The sequence below is a fragment of the Hyperolius riggenbachi genome, chromosome 7 (genome assembly GCF_040937935.1).
Source record: "Hyperolius riggenbachi isolate aHypRig1 chromosome 7, aHypRig1.pri, whole genome shotgun sequence".
Taxonomy (NCBI): domain Eukaryota; kingdom Metazoa; phylum Chordata; class Amphibia; order Anura; family Hyperoliidae; genus Hyperolius; species Hyperolius riggenbachi.
In genome coordinates this window covers 211092180-211110798 of record NC_090652.1, presented here as the reverse complement: position 1 = coordinate 211110798, position 18619 = coordinate 211092180, and the positions used below count along the sequence as shown (strand labels likewise).

Here is an 18619-nt window from a genome sequence, read left to right as displayed (position 1 = left end):
GATGAAGTTCTAGATAAGTTTATGCGAAAATGTGTAAGAGCATTGCAGGCGCACCTGCAAAGCAGCAACAGGTGTGGCATCCGTAATCTGTGCATGCGACGACCGCGCATGGACAGATAGGGGGGGATGTGGAAGGAGCTGCAATGAGGTGAGAGCTTCCAAAGGTGAAGTCTGCGGGAGCATATTTTAAACAGGTAAGTACTGAGGATAGTACTGAGGTAGGGGGGTGAAGTTTAACTCCAATCTACCAATAAGAGTAAACAGAGTTCATGAGAACCATAAAGCAACGAGATCAATTACGGTATATATTGATCAATTTAAAGTGTAAAGAGTACAAGCCGCAGGGCGAATCCCAGATCATTAATAAGAATTGATTTGTTTGTATTTCGATTTCAGGTGTTTGGCAATATGGAATTGAGACAGCTGCAGTGCTGGCAGCAAAGCTGGAGATGTCAGTCGGATAAGCGAAAGGTTCCAGATGCCAATCTAAGTTTGGAGAAACACGAGATTCCTGAAATTGGAAAGAGACTAAAACACGAGATTCCTGAAATTGGAAAGAGACTAAAACACGAGATTCCTGAAATTGGAAAGAGACTAAAAACCGAGGTTCCTGAGATCGGAAAACGTCTAAAAAAACTGACTGAGCAAAGCATAGTGCAAATTGCTAATGTTTTTCTTTCCCAAGGTGGTGCTTTTATAATGAAGAGTACCGTGCTGATGGTGATCCTAGGTTGCCATTTCGTCCTAGGAGAACGAAGAGAGGACATTCTCATGTATAATAAGGGGTTAATGAGAATGCAAGGCCCAAGCATGTTAATGTTGGGTGACAAAGGTACTAATCCTTTCACACCTCCCTCCGCTTGGCACAGATGGACCATGCAGGGACGGAGGAAAAGAGCACTTGTGCCAGGAGAAAACAAATTTCAGGGCACAAGGGGCAGGGCCGGATTTGTACTTTTTACCGCCCAAGGCCAACTATACCATTTGCATGGTTGTTATCTCTGTGTGCCCCAATGAGAATTCTCCTTACTTTCCATCATTGCTGTCACAGACAATAGCTATTTTAGTAATATGCGTATAGATTATAAATTATGTTTTGAACTTTTATGTTATGTTTGCCATATCATTAATGATGGACCCATTGTGTCACTATGAGAGTTAGGATGATGTGTACCTGCAGGATAGAGCTTACAGGTCTTGCAGGGATGACACAAGTACAGGAAAGAGAGTTCAAAGGTTAAAGCTGTCCTTGTAGATAGGGATGGCTGCATAGAACAGCTTTACTGCCCCTCACTGAGCCGCCCCTAAATTTCTGGTGCCCTAGGCCATGGCCTATGTGGCCTTGCCAGAAATCCGGCCCTGACAAGGGGGGTGAAAGGTCGGAAGGGTCAGGTGTGTGGGCAGTGGGAATTGAATGGCAGTATAAATCTGCTATTGAGTACCACACTCCCAGAATCGACGCACCGATCCAAAGGTTTGTTAAAAGGTACATTGCAGTACAATGGGTACATGCAAAAGGTGGAGTGTGTGATTCAGGGGTACCTTGTCTTGGTTATGCAGAGTGAGATGGTTCCAGATTGGAGAGGAACGAGTAGGAGGCGTCAATTCTCCTGCCGGAGAGACGCGGGGGACAACATCACACTCTGGAGCTACCAACAGAGAGTGCCTCTGAAACAACTATACACACGTAAAGGCTGGAAAGCCGAGGGTGGGTGGTTCTCGAAACAAGAAGTAAAAATCGAGATCAAGCCACATTTCCAGGTGACAAAGAGGGTGGGGAGAGCGGTCCCGGGGGAGGGAACGCCAACACAGGGAACCCCAGTCACACCACACGGGTCACAACAGGGGACGATATTACACAGTCCATATGCAGCAGCTTATCCTCATGATAGTTGGGTAAGTGAAGAGGTACTCTTAATTGAAAAATTGCAGAGAGTACAGTCTTCCCGACCTCAGGTACATATTGTGCCTCGGGACATAAGGGGGGAAGAGGTCCAATCAGGACAGTTGGGGACATATGTTGTCAGGGAGATGCTAAAAGATCCTGTCCAACTGAGATTGGACAAGGGGAGGTATAGCGATTTTTCTGGAGAAGGATCTTTTGCATGGCAGCTTCGAGATGTTTGGGTGAACAAAGGGAAACGGTGCAACATTCCTTTAGGCACCGCCACTTCCTTAGTTCCCACCTCAACCCGTGTCTCACACCAGGACCTGAGAGGTCAACCTTTTTTGGTGCTAGACGGGGAGGTGAAGCAAGTAGAGTTGTCCTCATGCGGGCAATTCTTGCAGAAGTACCTGCGTTGGCCGGGGCAAGTCAAATTTAGTGAAGAAGCCTGCAGGCTCAAGAACGCAGAATGCGAGGATACCATTCAAAAGATCCACCCTGAAGCCCAACCGATAGTTCCGGTGGCTGAAGGAAAGGTTTGGTTTTTTAACTTAAGGTCTAATGATACATTCAAGGTATATTCTCATAATTGTTCCGATAAGGGAGATTTTCCAAGGGGAACATATTGTGGGAGCGGAGATCCCATATGGATCCAGTCATCCAGGTTGGATGACGTTATTTCTCAAATTGTTAAGAGAACTCTAAAGTGCAAAGTTTCACGCGTAGTTCCCGTCCTGAAAGAGAACACGACATGGGACAAAGGGGAACAGGGTTTGATCCAAGACGACCACATTTTGTTACAAAGGTTAAACAAACAGTACACTAAGTTAGAGGTAAGATTTCACCATGATACAGGTGATCTTAACGAGGTAGAACACAAAAATAAGCAGGTGAGTTCCAGTCTGACCTGGTGGAAAAGGTTTCCGGTGATGTTCCAGGGACACTCGGACTGGGCCTCTGCAGTTCCAAATTTCTTCCGACACCCACTGGTCGTCTGGATGGGGATGACAACTTTAGGCATCATTATCCAGGTGAGGTTGCGTGTTAAAATTACGTAAAACAAATTAACCTGGTTCAGAGATTGGTGCCTCATAAACAATCTCTTGAACCGATATTTTCAAATTAAGGGATATACAGGGTTACGGGTATAGGTTTAGTAGTACCTGTGATGGAGCTGATTGTATAAAGGCGTTCTTTTAGAAGGCACCTGGCACTGCTCCCTTGAGTAACAACCAAACGAGTTTCACTTTTCTGTGGTCATGCAAGTTTGTGAGTGATACGCAAGTGACGCAAATGCTGAGCATGTGGTATGGAGGGATTTAGAAGTAGGGCCTCCCCAGAGAGCCTGGTTACAGGAAGCCCAAGAGGTCGTGCTCTCTCTCTTCGAGGGGTAACCACCGAGAGCAGAGAAGTTGTGTGAGCACGAACATCGAAAAGTGAAACATAAAAGAAAGAAACCAGGTACTGGGAGAGTGGGAGGTTCAGACGCTGGGATCTGCGGGTCAAGCCATTTTAGGGGGGATTGTTATAATTTAAGTAGGCCTCAGTTACTTGGCCTGAGTTTTATGTAAAAGGCTTGTCCGCAGTGTATGCCTTTAAAATCAATAGAGGTTTTGTGATGCAGGCAGAGGCATCTCAGGGTCTGCGTGTAGCAGAGGATACACGCAGATACTGAGAACATGTTCCTAAAAGAAGGCCATCGGCCTACTCTGACCTCCACGTACACCACAGGAACAGTAAACATCGGCCATATTTACTAAACATCCACGTTGCTGCATTTAGGTCAAATGCCTCATTGATTATTAATCAAGTAGGTGGGTATGATGACACCACGAGTGGGTCCACCAATAATCTGATCTAGGGGGTGGCGAAGATGATGTCATATTTAACTCTTTCCTAGTCGGTATTAAACCCGGAGTGAGCGATGGAGAGAGCATTCTGCTTCTTCCTTCCGCACTAGCTCGCAAGGCCAACTGGGACCTCTAAGCATGTTCTTCCTTTCTGTAATCTGATATAATGTATGCTGTACATAGGTAGTTTAGTGTAACGTAGTTAGGAAGAAGGTACCTGATTGACTTCAGCAGAGAGTCTAATCACGAGCTTGTAACGCAACATGAAGATTGGCATGGCTAGGATATGATGAATGTATCTATCTGTATTCCTGTTTCCTGAATAAATAACGTAAACATTGAAGAAGCCTGAGAAAGTCGATCTCCTGCTTGCTGTGTGGAGAGTCAAGTGATCTCAATAGTCTGTGAGACGTAACTGTAAGAAGTTACTGGTGTCGAAGCAAGGGGATAAGAACAGTTTATAACACCCGACCGTAGCATACGCCGCATAAGGGGGTAGTGGGCAGGAAAGGGGTATTGGGCACAGCGGCGGGGAGGGGGGTTGGACCTCCCCTCACCTGGGTCCCCGATGTGCACTCCCCCTCCAGCTTAAGCTCAGCAGGAACCCCCCTCCCTCACCTGGTTCCCCCATGTGCGCTCCCCCTCCAGCAGGACCCCCCTCACCTAAGTCCCCAATGTGCACTCCCCTTGCAGCTTAAGTTCAGCAGGACCCCCACCCCTCCCTCACCTGGGTCCCCCATGTGCGCACTCCCTCCAGCTTAAGCTCACAGCAGCCGGCACTATTAGTAAGAGGCAGCGGGCGGGGAGGACTCACCTCTTCCGCGTTCCAGCGTGCATTCCACTGTCGTCACTTCCTGCAATGCCGCCCACTGTATTGTAAGTGGACGGCATTGCAGGAAGTGACGACAGTGGAACGCATGCTGGAACGCGGAAGAGGTGAGTCATCCCCGCCCACTGCCTCTTACTAATAGCGGCGGCTGCTGCTGAACTTCAGCTGGAGGGGAGCGCAGATGGGGGACCCAGGTGAGAGAGGGGGGGGGTGTCCAACCCCCCCCCCCCCCCCCCCCGCCGCTGTGCCCAATACCCCCTTCCTGCCCGCTACCCCCTCCAGCTCGGCGGCAAGTCTAGGACCGCCCCTGGGGGCAGGGCGCTACTTCTTCTTCTTGCTTGGACCGGCCCCTTCTTCTTGCTTGGACCAGCCCTGGGGGCAGGGCGCTACTTCTTCTTCTTGCTTGAAGGTTGAGGCACTTACTCTATTATATATATATAGATAGATACTGTCCTTGCATTCCTATGTAATTGCATTATATAATATGTATGTGTAAACTACACTAACAGAATGTAAGGTTATATACATTAATAACAACACAAATTACAGAATTTGAAATCATATTAATACATATTCCTCTGATGGTTACTTACTGGTCAGTGAGTGAATAGTAAGACAAAAGAGCAAGAATAGAGAAAGGAACAGTATGCTGCACCCAGTCCAGCAGTATAGTAGATGCCTATTTGTGAATACGGTAAACACAGGCTTATTTACTGGCAGACTAGTGCTAAGTGACAAATGCCATAAAAATAAACTGGGCTTTATTATATCTAACAGTCAGCAGCCTGCTGCAAATGAGGCCATTAATATAAAACCTTTAACAACGCTCTTTATTCTCTACTGACTAACATACTGTATGTTTTATGAACAACTAACAAAGCTAGACAATCCCTCATATGACCTGGTAATAAAGACAAGGGTCCGATACATTTCTACACGCTACAGGTCGTTAGGGACGGGTGGAATTAGTACATCTAACTACAGCTGCAAAGTACAACGTTGCCTTATTTTTCTTAACAAGAAAATATATTTGCTTTGCTTTCTAACAATAGACAGAGCATATGATCACTTCCCCTTTATGATACAGAACACCCAGTATACGTCACTTTAGTGGGCAGAATAATGTAAATCATTATTGTTTGCTTTTGAGTCAGGACAGGCATCTGGCTGCTTAGTAGCACCTGCAGCCTTTAATTACACAGAATATAAATTCCACTTCAAGGAAAATTCCACAAAGTTCAATCAGAGTGGGAACTGAATAGGGATACCATCTGTAAAGTTAAACTATTGATTTTTCTTCTCACTTCTGTCATTCATAAGATATCAGCAGCAAGACTTCTGAGTATCGTTCAGACTGTGTCTTTAGCCGGTATTCTAATTAATGCCTAGAAATTAAATCGCGTACACGTGCTAAAGGGGGATTTTTAAATGGCAGCAACAAACAAGAGCATTGTCCATAACCCACCAGCTGGAAGACGCTCTATCGAGGACCATGCCCTTTCCCCCACTCCATGGAAACTTAATATGTTGTGTCAATGTTTATTGCTCACTCTAGGGACTGGTTCTTGATCCCTACAGCCAACAACTATTGTGTTTTGCACCCTTATCTGGAGCCTAGTACACATGCTAGATGGTTTCTGGCCAAAGAAGCCGCCCTTATTCAATTCACTTTTTCTCCTTAGTTTTCTCATAGGAGATAATTTCTCATCTACTGTTTTAGATATCTTTTCAGCACTTTGCAACTGAAAAAGTACCAAAAAGTAGGTAAAGAAGTAGTATTACAATTATTTTGAGTATTTTCTCACTTACTGGTGGCTTAAAAGGCAATTTATCGGGAAGAGTTGAAAATATAATCTAGGAGAAAACTCAGGAGAAAAAGTTAAATGCATATGGGCCATATTCTGGAGCCTTGTACATGTACTAGGCAGGGCCGGATTTCTAGGGCGATAAAATCAGATAGGATCAGAAGGGTGGCAGGACTTGGAGAGACAAGAGGTCATATGTCAAAGTAAATCATCTCTTCTGGTCCCGCAGCACAGCCAGCCAGTGCCCTGCTCTGCACTAATAGCTGAATTCCAGAGTTCCCCAATCCCTGCATCTCTCTCTCTCACACTTCTTGATGTGTTATAAAAATCAGGATCAATCATAACTGCCAACTGATGATCCATTCCTGGTGATGGAAATACAAGTGGATGTGAGAAATAAAAGGGATTTACTTTACAAAGCAGATAGAACTAAGTTCCGCTGAGTTTTAATGCAGGCGTTCACAAACGTCAGTGAGATCTGCTAGTTTCTTTACTTTCTCTTTTACAGCTGTGACACTGACCCCAGAAGCAGTTAATTACACTCTTATCTAACCCTAATGTATGACTGTTTCTCTTTTGTTTTTTGAGCAGTGGTCTCAGTTAACTCTTTCCCGACGCATTTTCTGTCCTTCAGCTCCTACCATCTATAGTCATTTCTCAAGTATGCATGCCCAGAACACTATCGGCTGCTGTGCACATTCAGGCAGGAGCGCAAATTACAGGAATTATTTGTTGAATGGGGGCAGAGCAGCACAACTGAAATGAGCACATTGAAACCAGTGATCGCTGGTCAGAGTGTTGGACAGAATGTTTTTCAGTGATGGGTGGGGGTTGGTGACAGCAGGCCTAGGGCACTGGAAAGTACAAATCCGGCCCTGGTGCTAGGTAGTTCTTGGTTAAAGGGCCACAGAAGCCGGTTGGGCTTCCTCTGCTGAGAAATTAGCATGTGTACAGCAGGATGGGTAGGAAAAAAATGCCCAACAATGCCCATCTTTGACGAACACAGACTGAGGGCATTGTACTTCCACTTATTCTGCCCGCTCTGTTGTGCTCTGCACTCACAGAGCTCCTCCCCCCTCCGTAACAACAGCAACAATTCTGCACAGACTCATCCCTGAACTGCTGCCTAAGGGACTGAGTCGTGATCCCTGGGTGACAGTCCTCATGCCAGTGTATTAGGCTTAAAAGATATTTTGAGAAACAGACATTTAGACTGACAGATCCAGTCAAGATGTCTTGATGTCAGATTCTGATGTCAGATGTCAGATTCTTGAATGAAAGATCCAAAGACAATAGAGTCATCTTAAATGTGGTCATACATTTATAGATTTGCCGCAGATTCGAGCATCAGATAGATTTCTGTCAGATACCTGTCAAGTCCAATCTGACAGGAATCTATCTGATGTGTGCCACACACTAGGAACAGATTTCCAATAGATTTCAGAATGAAATCTATTGGAAATCGATCTAAATGCATTATTGATCCAATGCAACTCTATGGGCCATCGATCTGCTGCCAGCAGCAGATCGACCTAGATTTTCCATCCTGTCAGATAGATCAAATTGATCGAAATCATCCGCAAATCGATCAAATGGGGAATTTGATAGAATCGATGGCTGAAATCGACCAGTGTATGTGCCCCTTAAGAAACCTCAAGCTGTGTACACATGCTAGACCAGGGCTGGGCAAATTTTGCACGATCCAGGCCACCTGCTGTGGACAAAGGAATGCATTCCTAAATTTCCTCCCCTTCTCCCTCCTCTCTCCCTCACTCCCCTGCAGAGTCACCAGTGGAAGAATATGGAGGGTTAAAACGCACCTATTCGCTGCTTCTTACATCGGGTCTCCATGGCCACAGGGCGTTATGTAACATGTGTCACATGACACCCCCGCGTATTACTTGCTGGATGCCAGCTAGTCCTGATGGTGTGTCACATGACACCCTGTTGCCAAGGAGACGTGACGGAATTGGTGATCAGGTGAGTTTTAACCCCCTGTTATCTCCCGTTTGCTACTATGTAGGGGGGAGAGGAATCCGGCTACCTGTCGGCGGGCTGGATTTACAGCACACACAGGCCGGATATGGCCCGGGGGCCATAGTTTGACCAGCGCTGTGCTAGATGAAACTTGGCTGATAGAATTTGATTGTATTGTAATTGATCCTGTCCACACAAAAACACATCAATATCCATTAGACTCCAGCAGGAAAACTATTGAAAATCAATCAAACTGCACTATGGCCCATTGATCGACTACAACTCCTGCCCCGCCTCCGATGAATGTAAATTTCTGCCCAATTATTACTTTTAATCGATTTTATGTCAAATTCTATTAAAGGTGGATGTTTTGGGACAATCAATTCCTGACAGGTTCAATCAAAGTGATTTAGGTAGGCCTGGATTGATTACAAAAAATTGCACTAAAGGTGCTGCTTGAGACTGCTGTGACGTCACTGCTGTTTACAAACATTCAAGCAAGCCTCACTATATTCTGATATGATGAAGGTGAGAATTGTAGCTTATGCTACTTAAGCAAAGACAATTAAAAAAAATCCAGTCCAGGTTTGCTAGACCAGACATGCTCCACTGCTCTCCAGCGTTTGTAAATCAGGCCCTTTCTCTGACTGAACATATTAAAAAGCATATACAGACAGACAGATCTGTCAAGGGTAATGACAGCAGCCAGCTGTGAACTGGGGACCTGCTGGGTTCTACTTCAGTTTTACTCCTTAATTAGTTTGACATGGAGATGCAGTTTATAGGAAGTGTAGAGAACAAATTCTGATTGGTCACAGACCTTTATGAAGATGCCTGAAGACCTTTCCAAATAGCTAATGCTACCAGTGCTCAAAAGTGCTTGTTATACATTTTATGATTACTTATCACTCATTCTTTTGTATTATTCGTTAAGCTATGAAATTCTGATTGTGTCAGAGATGATGAATGCCTCAATTGCGACCAGTTGGACATGTGTAGAGGCCACATTTGAACATATAATGTACAATTGAAAGCCCTCAAATTTCTTTAGCACATCCTTGTCTTTCAGTAAAAAGCACTGGACATCTGTTTGACATCCAACTTGTCTTGTATTCTTTGCTCTCTGCTGAGATCTTTGTCAGCTAGGTTTGTTTTTCTTTCTGACAATCACAGGCTGTTTGGAGTCAAACTTGTGATTGAGTGTGGAGTATTGATTTAGTCTGGAGCCAATGAATAGATGATGAAAAAAACAGGGGTTGGTGGGTAATGTACAAGCATGAAGGTAGGTGGGGATGTCTGTGGATTCAGTATCTCCATACAAAATGAGAGGGTAACTTTAAATGGGGTCCCTTGTGGCTCAATAAAAATGGTAATAGCCCACAGAGGCCCATCAGTGTCTATGGAGTCTTATATTTCAACACTTAATTTCTTAACCGTGACAAAATGAAACCTTGCTAAATAATATTTTGGTTTCTAGTTGCTTGTTAAAGTCATCCTCAACAGACAGCGCCATAAATAATATTGTGACTAAGAACAGACAAAATGGGTTCTTTCTCCCTCATAGTGATTGCTTTTCTTTAGTACAGGTTGTGTTTTAAGTAAATTTCCAAACATGCAAATACTACAGTATTAAACATATATAAAGAAATATTACCTTCTGTTACCACAGCGCTACAGCTAGTCATTCCTAGCCCACCCAATGAGTGGAAGTTCTATAAATGGATGACATATGTTTTTACATCTGTAGTTGTCAGATCCCCCCCCCCCCCCCCCCCCCCCGCCCCAGTCCACCTCCCTCCTCTTAATCCATCTACCATCACAAAGAGCAGCACAGCAGGCTGGCCGCATAAACGGTATACAAATAATAAATAGATTTCACTTCCTATTGACTATAACTAAAGGTGGTGAGTGCTATTGCATATCTTTGCTTCCGCCATAAAAGCCCAGATGTTTCATGTGGAAGTTATTAAGTTATATTTGAATGCTTTTTACCATTTATCAGAAACTTGTAAGAAAAAATGCCAATGTCAAAATCGTGCAATATATGAATACTCGTTAGCAGCTGGATCTAAATATAGTCCTGTACCAGAACATCTGGCTGCTGGACCTGAATTATGATCTTTCAGAACTTTATTTACACTTTTAGGAATAAACCTGAAACATTGGTCTATTTCATGTTGAAGGACCACTATGAAGAAAAACTGTAAACAGGAGTAAAATGTACTGTAGCTGACTAGTGTACCCGTGAGCTGTACGGTGACGTAGTGGATAGCACTCCCAGCCAGGGCACTATCTGCATTGGGTTTGTATGTTCTCCCCGTGTCTACTTGAGTTTCATCTGAGCATTATGGTTTCCTTTCAACACATAAATAACCCTATGAGGAAGGCTAGTAATTAAATGTAAATTATCATATTAATCAGAATCTAGACTGCACAATAGAACAAGAATGATTTGTCTATATCAAGGGCAGGATCAATGTATACAGTAGGATCCCCATTCACTAATATGCAATCTGTTTGTGGGCTCCAGATCACTGTACCCTTCAGCTAAATGCTACTATTTACAAAGAAGACCCTCCACCAACCTGACATGTTTTACCCCCCCTTTAAGTGGAGGCTTCATCAAGGGAAAAAGTGCTTAGTGCAAGTGCATAGTGCAAATCAGCGTTCAAAAATACATTTCAACAAATAGTAATCAATCAAAGCGACATGCATTCATGCTCTATCAGAAGCCTGGCTGCGAGTGCCGGAGAGATACGTAGAGAGCAAATTACTCTTGCACATACTAGCAGCGACTGGCCGAAGTTACGGGACCCGGTACCGGTGATACAGAATTCTGAGGGCTGTGGTGTGGGAGCGATCTGTGAGCATGGGGCTGGAGGAAGCCCCAGGTATGTATGAAACTTTTATGCTATAGCATCTCTGGTTTCTTTTAAGTCAGGTGTCCGAAATCAGCACAGGTCAAATGTCATTGATCTTAATCTATGTTCAGTGCAGTGTTTGTTGCAATATTCAATGGCCATCTGCCAAAGTTTTTGTGAAATGTAAATTGGATGTTTGACTGGTGCCAACATTGAGTAAAGTAGGTGGACTTCAAACATTATTCATAACAGGTGCCTAATGCATAGCTGAGCAAATGCCAGGGGTAAAGTTTGTATAAACATTCAATCGTAGATCAATTGTATTATTTATGTATGATTGTATAATTTGATGCATGTCTGAACCTTTGAAACCATATAATAGAATATGCTAAAAGCAAGTGACATATAAAGAACACACTATTAACAATATTTACCTTCATCCTCTTCCTCAGCAATGAAATCAAAGCGAATGGGAATGTCTGTGTCACGTACCGCTCCCACTAGGGACAGGCAAACAATCTCCCCATCGGGACTCATTATCAGACTGCCCACGGAACCACCTTTACAGCACTCTAAATACAACACAGATATACAAAACATATAAGACATATAAAGGCAATAGAGATTGTATATAAACATTTAAAGACACAGCTATAAATCACTTGGCTCAATAGCAAAATGCTCATGGGTCTATCAGGCCTAAGTACATTAGAGCAATGGTATCTTTGTATATGCACTGTAGGTGCACTAGGTGCATGGTATCTTTGTATATGATTGGTCATAGCAGCTACTATAACATAAAAAGCACAGTGCAGGGAAGATATGCCCGACAACATATTTTTCAAATACATTATTGGAAATGACAGCGACTATCTTGTAATCAAGGATCTCACCATTTGCAGGGAAGAGATCAATAAGTACTAGTAAGAGTGTTTGGTGGTGATTCTGCAATACTCAACACACCCTCTCTGTCCAATCTTTCTCTACGTGGCCAAGCATTTCCCCAGTCCACACATTGCTTAATTCTTACCACTTGATCTAAAGGACAACTGAAGTGAGAGGAATATGGAGACTGCCATATTTATTTTCTTTTAACCGCCTTGGTGGTATTCTTGACCCAGGCTTGGGATCAAAAAAAGTTGCTGGGAGCGGAAATCCTGAGCCATAGGTCGGGGTAGTCATTAAACTCACCTCCCCCAGGATGTGGACACCCGCTGCCCATCTTCTTTTGGTGCTCAGATGTTCTTAATCCATCCGGTAAGTTCTCCGTTTGTCACATGACAAAATATGGTGATCCCACTATAGGGGTACAGTGCCACCCGGAAGGACAGGAGGAAGAATTGCAGCGCTGGATCCCAGGGAGGTGAGTAATGTGCAGGGGCTGCTGCACATCTCTCTCCAGTATGCTTTTTTCTGAATTTTAGATTCTAAAAGTTCATACAATTTTTTACCTCTTTTAGACCCTAAAATCTGGAATGAATCATACCATCAGGGAGGTTAATCAATAACAGTTGCCTGGCAGGCTTGCTGATCTTTCTAGCACCAGTAGTGTGCACCTGAAACAAGCATACAGTTAAAGAGACTCAGAAGCCTCCCCAAAAAACTGTTTTTACTTTAGAGACATCTTTAGCATTAATGCCCTAGCTGAAACGCTGCATCCCCGCTGCTGAACACTCAATTAATCACCCCAAACTCCCCGTGGCAAATTTCAGGGCTCCTTCCATGTAGAGGCAGAGCTTTGTGCAGTAGCTCTGCCTCTACTCGCGTCAATCTGCGTGGATCTCCACCTCCTCCAGCCCCTCTCAGTCTTTTTTCACTGAGAGGGGCGGGGAGAGGCGGCGATCAGAGCAGATTGACGCGAATGGAGGCAGAGCTACAGCCCAAAGCACTGCCTCCCCCAGGCAGCAAAATCCATGACCTGGAAAGTTGTGGATTTTTGCCCCAGGAGTTTGGGGTGATTGAGTGTTGTTGGGAGGCTTCAGAGTCTCTTTAATCTAGTCAGACTTCAGTCAGAGATCTGATCTGCATGCTTGTTCAAGGTCTATGGCTAAAAGTATTAGAGGCAGAGAATCAGCAGGACAACAAGGCAATCTGTATAGTTTAAAAATAAATAATGATGTCAGCCTTAATACCCCTCTCACTTCAGGTGTGCTTTAACCTCCTTAGCGGTAACCCCGTGTGTGACACGGGGTAAGCCGCCGGAGGTTGCCGCTCAGGCCCTGCTGGGCCGATTTTAATAATTTTTTTTTTGCTGGACGCAGCTAGCACTTTGCTAGCTGCGCCAGCACCCCGATCGCCGCCGCCGCGCGCCCGATCGCCGCTATCCGGTGCGGCGCGCGGCCCCCCCCCCCCCCCCGACCCCTGCGCTGCCTGGCCAATCAGTGCCAGGCAGCGCCAAGGGGTGGATCGGGTCTCCCAATGACGTCCCGATCGGGTCTCCCAATGACGTCATCCCGCCCCGTCGCCATGGCGACGGGGGAAGCCCTCCAGGAAATCCCGTTCTTTGAACGGGATTTCCTGATCGGAGATCGCCGAAGGCGATCGAAGCAGGCGGGGGGATGCCGCTGAGCGGCTATCATGTAGCGAGCCCTGGGCTCGCTACATGATTTAAAAAAATACAAGTGATCTTACAATGGGGATGGATAAGGTGCAAATAGAAAGATTCTGAAGTGAAAACTTGGGCTGGTTCACACGGGCTTCTGCTGAGCTTCTGCTTAGCGTTTCGTTCAAATGCTGTGTTTTTTTTTTTTTCAAGAATGCCAGCATTTAACAGCTTAGCTTTTAATGGCTTTTGAAGGCTTTTAATGTCTTTCAGGAGAGAGTTGCATTTTCTGGGCTTTTGGTGGCTTTTACAGGAAGTATATGGAAAGGCTGGGCTTTTATGGGCTTTCTTTGGCTTTTATGGGCTTTCAGTGGCTTTCAGTGGCTTTTGCTGGCTTTCAAACGCCTTCTAGAAGCTGCATGTTGCTTTTGAGATGAGACAAGGGCTGGTCTATGGACAAAGTGCTGCAGATAGTTCCATGTTCTGCGACAGTGTTTCAGTAAATGTGTGTTGAAAAAATTAATAAATAGAAAATGGGCTGATCATTTTGGCATTTGTATAATGTGAAGAGAGTTCCCATTAATGGTACAATGTCCCGAACGGTCAACAGTATAATCAATCGGAACAGATGCCATTAATGGTACTAATCGATAAGGAACAATTGTCCTATGAGTCGTTCTGCGGTGATCTGAATTTAGGATTGATTCTTTTAGTCTGATTGGATTGCTAACCATTTTACCCTCATTGGTGGACCTAAATGACTGTTTCCGATTTATCTTTATGATCAGATTGGATGGTTGATTGTTTGGGAAACTGGATCGTTAATGGATACCTAGCAGGAGATGGTGTTGAGATGTTGATGACCCTAAAGGTCCGTACACATGCCGGACTGGAGGCCGGGCGGATCGCTAAGAAACAGCCGTATAAGTCTGCAGACAGACTGTACACACACCGGACTGTCGCTGGAATGCCCACCCAGCGGGAGGTGACGACGGACCCGTCGTTGCCTCCAGACCGGCGTGTGTACGGACCTTAAGGCAATATTATTGATATGTGCACACTGTATTTTGATATCTTTTTGCAGGTATATTGTATTTTATAGCGCTTTTTTCCCTGGGGACTCAAAACGCTGTGACCTGCGTTCTGCAGTCTCAAAGGCTTGGGAAAAGAAGTGGGGTTTTAGCCTTTTCTTAAAGCTGTCCAGAGATAGGGCCTCTTGCGCTAATTGTGGAAGTGGGTTTGATAGAGTAGGGGCTGCATGAGAACATTCCTTAGATGGTTTAGAGCCTTGAGTGTCAGCAGGCAGATCTTAACATTGATTCTCCATTTTACTGGCAACCAGTGAAGAGTTTGCAGTACTGAGGCGACGTGTGAGCTGCAGGGGGCATTGGCTAGGAGTCTGGCTTCTGCATTCTGTACTACTTGTAATATAGAGATTCTATTACATTAAACATCATTGCATGATGACATTTCTTTTCTCAGCCTCAGTATTTGCTGTAAACTGTGGTCATCCACTGGTCACCTGTCCAGTTTTGTAACAATTATCATGATTGACGAGGTGAGGTCTAATTTGCTCAAATTAATAAGTACAGTATATCTCAACACTTAAAAACACCCTTAGGGACAAAGCAGAGAAACTACTTGGCCCAAGCTGACCCCTGGCCAAAGTATTCTAAGGAACAACTTAAAGAGGCAGTGTAACAACATATAGTAGATAGTACACTTTAAGAGAAAAAATCACTCGGCACTCAGCTGTTCAATCTGGGGGTGGGACTAGCTCCTTTAAGTCTGCGGTAGCTTCACCCCGTTTGTTAGCACCCCATGTTGTTGGGCTTCAGTCCTAGCAGGGGGAAGTGCATCAAGCGTTGGTTAGTGCAGGGCACAAATGGAACTCACTGGTACATAAAGAAAAAGCTGTGCACCTTCCTCTTAAACTGCTTTTATTTGAGCCTTCAAACAGCAGCCAGCGTATGCAGCATTGACAACTGTTGATAACCTTTGTTTCACATGTATGCTGCATACGCTGGCTGCTGTTTGAAGGCTCAAATAAAAGCAGTTTAAGAGGAAGGTGCACAGCTTTTTCTTTATGTACCAGTGTGCACAACATATAGTAGAATGTAGTAAATTATTCAGGATACCCACTTTTAAGGTAATTTTTCTGGTTTCATCATCTGAAACACCTACTATATCTATATATTGCTGTATATTGGTAAATAGCCCTCTTCCCCAGTAATATTTAGGCTAGGCTGATTAGCTATGCATAATTCTCCCACCCAGAGCATTCTGGGAGACCAGGTATCTTCTGTACTGGCTTCGGAAAGCCACAAACATTCCGTACAGATCACTTGGCAGGACTAAAGCTGTCACCACCTGGGATAAATTTCAGAATGTAAATCAGGGAGAGGAAAGGATTTTACAATGGCAAACACTGACTGATTAAGTGAAATAAGAAATTGTATTCATTATGTTATTTTCACTACAGTCCCTCTTTAAAATCTCTTCCAAAAATTGATATTTCCAGTATGGCAACTGTAATGTCTGCTGTGCCTGTTTCTAACAACAAGTGCTCTTGTGATTTGGTCTGTGTAAGCAGGGGCATAACTAGAAATCACTGGGCCCCTCTGGGAAACTTAGGATGGGCCCCCATAATATTTCTAGAAGGGGAGCCATAAGTGCTGAAGGGGACCCGAGGTGAGGGAGGGGGTTAGGCCCCCTCCCGCCACTGTGTGCCCACTGCCCCCCCTTTCTGCTCTGTGCCCCCCTCCTGCCCCTTAAAACGGCCCTGGGCAGGCCCCCTACCAGACTTCACCCCTCACAGGGCCTCTGCGCCTGCATCCCTTGCTGGGGCTATTGTTACTCCCATGTGTGTAAACAAACCTAACCATCCTAACAAGTGCCATTTTCATAGTTCCCGGAGCGACATCCACATGATCATTTCTACCCTTCATAGGGGTTCAAGGAGATTTATGGACGAAACCGATGTAAAATATTTTGCACTGATATAGCAACAGACACTAGGGATGGTCAATGAGATGAAAATAATTCTGGGTGGATGCAGAGTCATGCACTTTTTTAATGCACATATATGTAGCTTGAAAATAAAACAAATCAAATGAAGATGAGATGGCACTGAATTAATCAATTTTCACAAAGCAGGTAATGGAAACATGTAGCACAATGCCTGCTTTGTGCTCTTCATATGCATGGCAATTTTACTTCTGTTTTAGTGAATACAGCCCAATGTGCTTGTTTTCCACTCATTGGTCAGTACTGTTTAATGACCCAGTATGAAGGGGAAATACCTGGGGGGTGGGAGGACACCAAAGGCAAGTTTCACTCACGGCATTGTGCAACCTAAGTCCAGCCCTGCTTTTACTTACATGAATCCTCGCCTACCTAAGCCTAACACAACCCATCCCAATCTACTCCTGACACTAACCTACTCTACCCCCTACCTACGCTTAAAAACTTAAAGCTGCCAGTGCACACATACAGTGGGTTGCAAAAGTGTTCGGCCCCCTTGAAGTTTTCCACATTTTGTCACATTACTGCCACAAACATGCATCAATTTTATTGGAATTCCACGTGAAAGACCAATACAAAGTGGTGTACATGTGAGAAGTGGAACGAAAATCATACATCATTCCAAACATTTTTTACAAATAAATAACTGCAAAGTGGGGTGTGCGTAATTATTCGGCCCCCTGAGTCAATACTTTGTAGAACCACCTTTTGCTGCAATTACAGCTGCCAGTCTTTTAGGGTATGTCTCTACCAGCTCTGCACATCTAGAGACTGAAATCCTTGCCCATTCTTCTTTGCAAGACAGCTCCACCTCAGTCAGATTAGATGGATAGCGTTTGTGAACAGCAGTTTTCAGATCTTGCCACAGATTCTCGATTTGATTTAGATCTGGACTTTGACTGGGCCATTCTAACACATAGATATGTTTTGTTTTAAACCATTCCATTGTTGCCCTGGCTTTATGTTTAGGGTCATTGTTCTGCTGGAAGGTGAACCTCCGCCCCAGTCTCAAGTCTTTTGCAGTCTCCAAGAGGTTTTCTTCCAAATTTGTCCTGTATTTGGCTCCATCCATCTTCCCATCAACTCTGACCAGCTTCCCTGTCCCTGCTGAAGAGATGCACCCCCCGAGCATGATGCTGCCACCACCATATTTGACAGTGGGGATGGTGTGTTCAGAGTGATGTGCAGTGTTAGTTTTCTGCCACACATAGCGGTTTGCATTTTGGCCAAAAAGTTCCATTTTGGTCTCATCTGACCAGAGCACCTTCTTCCACATGGTTGCTGTGTCCCCCACATGGCTTGAGGCAAACTGCAAACGGGACTTCTTATGCTTTCTGTTAACAATGCCTTTCTTCTTGCCACTCTTCCATAAAGGCCAACTTTGTACAGTGCATGACTAATAGTTGTCCTATGGACAGAATCTCCCACCTGAGCTGTAGATCTCTGCAGCTCGTCCAGAGTCACTCTCCTTGTTTGGCCAGTGAGTTTAGGTGGATGGCCTTATCTTGGTAAGTTTACAGTTGTGCCATACTCCTTCCATTTCTGAATGATCACTTGAACAGTGCTTCTTGGGATGTTCAAGGCTTTGGAAATCTTTTTGTAGCCTACGCCTGCTTTAAATTTCTCAATAACTTGATCCCTGACTTGTCTTGGACCTGTCTTGTGTGTTCTTTGGACTTCACGGTGTTGTTGCTCCCAATATTCTCTTAGACAACCTCTGAGGCCCTCACAGGGCAGCTGTATTTGTACTGACATTAGATTACACCCAGGTGCACTCTATTTAGTCATTAGCACTCATCAGGCAATGTCTATAGGCAACTGACTGCACTCAGATCAAAGGGGGCCG

General features: G+C 44.6%; 1 protein-coding gene across 2 annotated transcripts in view; it reads right to left on the bottom strand.

Annotated features, from left to right (window-relative positions):
• Positions 1–18619, bottom strand: part of KIAA2012 (KIAA2012 ortholog) — a 331067-nt gene that overhangs the window by 164336 nt on the left and 148112 nt on the right. For both annotated transcript variants that reach the window (XM_068245108.1, XM_068245109.1), the window contains exon 11: positions 11642–11779. In XM_068245108.1, coding sequence (XP_068101209.1) covers positions 11642–11779 — 138 coding nt within the window. The remainder of the gene's footprint in view (positions 1–11641; positions 11780–18619) is intronic.